The following is a 4,836-nucleotide window of genomic DNA, read 5'->3' as shown; positions in this document are numbered from 1 at the left end:
TCGTCAGAGTCGAGGGCGGCGACGGCGGAGGAGCGGTCGCCGAGGCGGTGGGCGGCGAGGACGGCGGCGAAGCTCAGGGCCCTGTTGTGGGGCAGGGATGCGGGAGGGGACAAAATTGGGCGCTGCGGGCGCACGGCAGGCAGCGACTGCGCGGGCCCGCTCGGCAAGGGCAGGGGCCCGAGCCCGTGAGCGCCTGGGGAAACGCGGCGCCGCGCGCGCACCGTCCGAGGTAGATCGCGCAGTTGTACGCCGCCAGCGCCGTGCTCTTGTTGTCGGGGAACAGATCCGGGATCAGGCTGAAGCTGACCGGGTTCTGCGCCGCCTGCGCCGCCGCGAACCCGACGCGAGTCAGCAGCAGGTCAGAGAAGCTTCCCGCCTTGGACGCCGCCATGCTGAGCGCGCTCCAGATCACGATCCCGACGGCGAGCAGCTTCGGGCGCGACACGCGATCTGCCAGAAGTCCAACGGGCACGAGCGCCAGGGCGTAGAGGTATGAGTAGCCGCTGGTCAGCATCGCCCCCTGGAAGTCGGAGAGGCGGAGATCCGGCGAGATCATTGGCAGCATCGCCGGCAGCGCGAAGCCGGTGGTCGCCTGGTGGACGTAGGAGATCCCGAGGACGAACAGCGCCCAGAGCTTCGCGCTGTCCATCGAGGGGGCCGCGGGCGCTGCCGCTGCCGCCGCCGCCGCTGGTTGAGCTGCTTCCGCCGGCGCCGCTGTTGCTGTTGCTCCTGCTGCCGCGGCCGCTGCCTGGGGAGCCGCGGCTGCGGCCACAGCGGCCGGCACCACGGCCGCCTCCTGGCGCTGCGTCGGCATCGCCGGCGCCGCCGCTGCCGTCGTCGCCTCTGCCGCCGCCTCCGCAGCTGCAGCAACCGCGCCTGGGCTGGCCTGGGCTGGCTGCGCCGCCTCTGCAGCTTCCGGCGCCGCGTTGGTCATCGCGGCGGTCAAGTCCTGCTCCAACCGCTCCAGCTTGTGCAGCACATCGGTCAGCTGCTGCGTAGCTGCTCACGGGGCCATCCGGGCGTGGTGGGGGCGTCTCTCAGGGCGAAGAACAGAGTGGGGCCAGCAACAGCACCCGGAATTCAAAATCCGGCGGGGACAGCTACGCCCTCAACACAGCGTCATGCACCCCCAAGACCCCGCGAGCGCATCGCCCCACAACGCCAGCTTAAACGCCCCCCAAGGGCGTTGGGCTGGGGGTGGGGTTTGGGTTGGGGTTCGGGGCGCAGAGGTGTGGTGTGGGGGCGGGGATAGGGGTATAGGGGGGGAAGGCTCACCTTCCTGCCCGAGCCCCAGCTCTTGCGCCGCGGTGGTTATGACCTTCGACAGGTCAGCCTCCAGCTGCTGCGCCTCCTCAACTGCCTGCGCCAGGCTGGCGATCTGCGCCTGGCTCGCGCCGCCGCCGCCGGCGCCGAGAGCGGCTGGGGCGGTGTTGGGACCGTCGTCGGGGCCCCGGCTGCCCGCGCCGCCGCTCGGGCCGGTGCCCGGCACTGCGGCGGCCGCGGCGGCGGGAGCGGGCAGGTCCAGGGTGCTGGTAGCTGTTGGGGCCGCGGCGTTGGCCCCTGCACCTGCGCTGTCTGCTGGCGGCGGCGGCGGCGGCAGCTGCTGCTGCTGCTCCTGCTGCTGCTGTTGCTGAACAAGTGGCGCCGCCGCCGCCGCCGCGGCGGGCACCGGCCAGGCCACGGCGGTGCCGGGCGGCTGGCGGGCCGCGACCGACGCGGCGAGCGCGGCGAGGGCGGCTGCGTCCGCGTCGTCGGCTGATGAGAGGTCGAAGGAGCCGTCTTCTTGATCCGCCGAAGCCTCCACCATGCTGCGCGCGGCCCACAGAACCTCGTACTCGTTTTGGAGCAGCTCCCGCGGCCCTGGGCTGTCCTCAGTCGGCGGCGGCGGCGGCAACGGCGGCAGCGGCGGCGGCGGCGGCGCCATCGCCGCGGGCACGGGCATGGGCGCAGGCGGCTGCTGGTGTGGCGGGTCGGGTCGAGGCGCAGCCGGCGCTATCGAGGCGGGCCATGACTCAAGGGGTGGAGGCGTGTCCGCGCGGGTGTCGCCGCCGTTGACTTCCGCACCCCGCGCGTCGGCCGCGGCGACGTCCACGCTGCTTGGCGGGACAGCCCGGCTGCTGCTGGCCCTGCGCCGCGCCGCTGCGCCCCACCGCGCGTTGCTCGACACCGGCACCGGGCCGGTGCATGCCGCACCCCACCAGGACTGCGCCCTCTGACCACTCGCGAAGCATCTTGTCACGCTCATGCAAGTGTTCTGCATCTCTGCACACGCTTCAGACGCCAGGTACGTTCCCCATTGTGTTGATGATGGCGGTCTCTGGCACTCGGCTCAGCGAATAATGTTGCTAGATGTAATCCATGCAGCTTACATGTACCTGATGGTTCCTGAAGCCATGATCCCACGACCCTTCCACGCTGTGTGACGCGGCTAGTGCTTTTCCTGGCCCAGGTGCTGCTACTCGGCCCTCTAGGAACATCAATTTCAATCGGTGTAGCTAATGAGTGTACAACCCAGCATGGATGCTTGTGTGTTGGTGCCGAACAAAGATCTCTCGTTGATTGTAGCAAGAGCATGTGGTTTGATTGCGTGGAGCAGCACCCTTGTTCTGCCCACATCACGAGCCAGATGCAAAATCCTCACATACCCTTGGGCTTTTGCATGACAGCAGTGCAGCCTGGTGCCTGCGGTCAAAACGGGAGTCAACTCATCACCCAAATTAACCGCAAATCCACTTGCGCTGCCTCCAGAGGGCCGTGACATCGTACCACCCTGGTGCAGGCACTCACAGACCCTACTAGAATTGATAGCAGTGCATTCTGTGCACCAATGAAGTGTGCGGGGCGAAAGTGAGAGTGGCCAGGCAGAGCGAAACGGGGAGTAGAGAGGGGTGGCAGGGCGGTGTGTGGTGAAAGCAGTAGACGCTTTCAAAGCAGGGGGTGAAGGGCGGGACTCAATGCTTCAAGTATCAACGGGGCCATTCGAGGGGCGCCGCCTTAGCAGTTCAAAAACATACCCATGTTCCAAGACGAGGGAGGGCACAGTACCCTCGACTGTGGTCAGCTGCCCGGCAGGGCCCCTTCGGCGCCAAGCCGGCCCCCGCGGGCCTGACGCCAGGCCTGGCAGCCGCGAGCCCCACCGATGCAGCCGCGCGGCGCGGCGCGAGCCGCCGCAAGCAGGCCCTTATCAGCAAGGCAAAATCCGACCCATGCAAGGCGTGCGGGGCGCCGCAGACTGCCGAGAGGAGGGGTGAAAGGCGGGCTCGACGGGTCGCGCCATGGGGTGCGCATGCACAACGGAGCCTACAGATGCAACTCAGCGCGGGGCGCAGGGCTGGGGTTCAGACAAGGGCGACGCGATGCGGAGGATGCGGGGCGGCAGGAGCCGCGGGGTGGCGGCGGCAAGTGCACAGGCGGTCTAACGTGGGTGATGGGGGCGATAGGGGCGGCTGCCGCGGTGGTCGAGATGTGAGGGCTGGAGGCCGGGTGCCACATAGGTGCGGCAGGTGTGAAGGAGGCGGAGCAGAAAATCCAGAGCCGACAGACAGGGGTGAAACACCGGCCAAACGCGCGGGCCGGATGTGAGCCGTGAGTGGGGGCCGCATGGGGTGCGGACGGGAGTGATGGGAGCGCCCTCAGTGGCTGCCCAAGCGCGTGCTGCGCATCGCCGCGCGTGGAACGCAGGCGCGGCGCCGCAGGTTTGAGGTCACAAGGGGGGAGGGCGCAGGGATGCATGGAGGCGGCAGCTGCCGGGGGACGGTGATGCGTGGTGCCGCGGCAGCGGCGCGTCTGCGGCACGCAGCATATGATCCAGATGGTGTCGTGCGCCGCACCACCGCCGCCTCTTCGCACAAGGCCTGAACGGCGGCGCCGGAAGCGATACGGCAGGCGGGCGCTGAAGCGCACGCTCGCTTGCGGCTGAAGAGAAGCGGTGGTACAATACAATCTTGCACAGAGAGGCAGCACAGGCCCAGCCCACGGCCCGCGCAGTGGGGACGCGGCGCGGGCCTTGACAAAGCAACATGCGGATTGACGCGATGGGGTGCTGGGGAGCCGGACAGATGCAACGGGCCAGGAGAAGGGGGGGGAGGGGGGGAGAGGCTGGAGGGCTGGCGCCGTCAGCCCCCGCTGCGACACGCCAGAACACCCAGCGAAAACGGCGAGCGCTGTGGCCCTCATTTCTGAGGAATGGCCCGGGATCGAGGGAGTGTCCGAGGCTCGATACTAGCAGGGGACAGGGCGCAGCTGTCAACCCTGGAAAGGCTGGGGTCGTACGCCGCGCGCGCGCACGCGCGTCTGTGCGCGAGCGCGCCCTGCCCCGGCGCAGGGCGCAGGGGGGGGCTATGGCAGCGGTTGGTCGCTGGCGCCGCTGCCATCGACCCGCAGCTGCGACATGTCTAGCAACTCAGGCGGGGGCGGCCCCTGAAGCCCCGCGCCCGCGACGCCTTCGACGCAGCCGCCCGCGCGCGGCCCCACGTCCACCGGCGGCGGGATCGCGACCACGTACTGCTTGTGCGCGCCCGGCTCGAGGAACGAGCAGTCGGCCTCCGCGCCAACCGCCTCCCCCGCGCCCGCCGCGGCCGCGGCTGCGGCGGCGCGGGCTTGGACGATCTGGCGCCACCCGCCCCACCGTGACGCGTCCGCGCCGCGGCGCTCGAATTCCTGCAGCTGCGCCGCGAAGCCCGCGTTGGGGCTGACGACCGGGCGGCTTCCGCGCAGGTGCGCGAGCGCGGCGCGGTACGTCATGCTGCGGCGTGCCATGAGGTACCCGATGACGACGGCGGCGGAGCGGGAGGCGCCGCCGGCGCAGTGCACGAGGACGCGGCCTGCGGTGGGGGC

General features: G+C 70.0%; 2 protein-coding genes across 2 annotated transcripts; both read right to left on the bottom strand.

Moving 5' to 3' along the window:
• Window positions 1-73: 73 nt before the first annotated feature.
• Window positions 74-1,807, bottom strand: MNEG_10222 (major facilitator transporter; the record flags this gene model as incomplete). The annotated part of the gene is made up of 2 exons (XM_014041306.1): window positions 74-999; window positions 1,276-1,807. The coding sequence occupies 2 exons, from the start codon at window positions 1,805-1,807 to the stop codon at window positions 74-76; spliced, it is 1,458 nt and encodes a 485-aa protein (XP_013896760.1).
• Window positions 1,808-4,338: 2,531 nt separating this feature from the next.
• Window positions 4,339-4,743, bottom strand: MNEG_10221 (hypothetical protein; the record flags this gene model as incomplete). Its single annotated transcript, XM_014041305.1, has 1 exon — window positions 4,339-4,743. The coding sequence occupies one exon, from the start codon at window positions 4,741-4,743 to the stop codon at window positions 4,339-4,341; it is 405 nt and encodes a 134-aa protein (XP_013896759.1).
• Between the last annotated feature and the right edge of the window lie 93 nt (window positions 4,744-4,836).

This window comes from Monoraphidium neglectum, assembly GCF_000611645.1.
Source record: "Monoraphidium neglectum strain SAG 48.87 unplaced genomic scaffold scaffold02229, whole genome shotgun sequence".
Classification (NCBI taxonomy): Eukaryota; Viridiplantae; Chlorophyta; class Chlorophyceae; order Sphaeropleales; family Selenastraceae; genus Monoraphidium; species Monoraphidium neglectum.
This window is presented reverse-complemented; position numbering and strand designations above follow the sequence as displayed.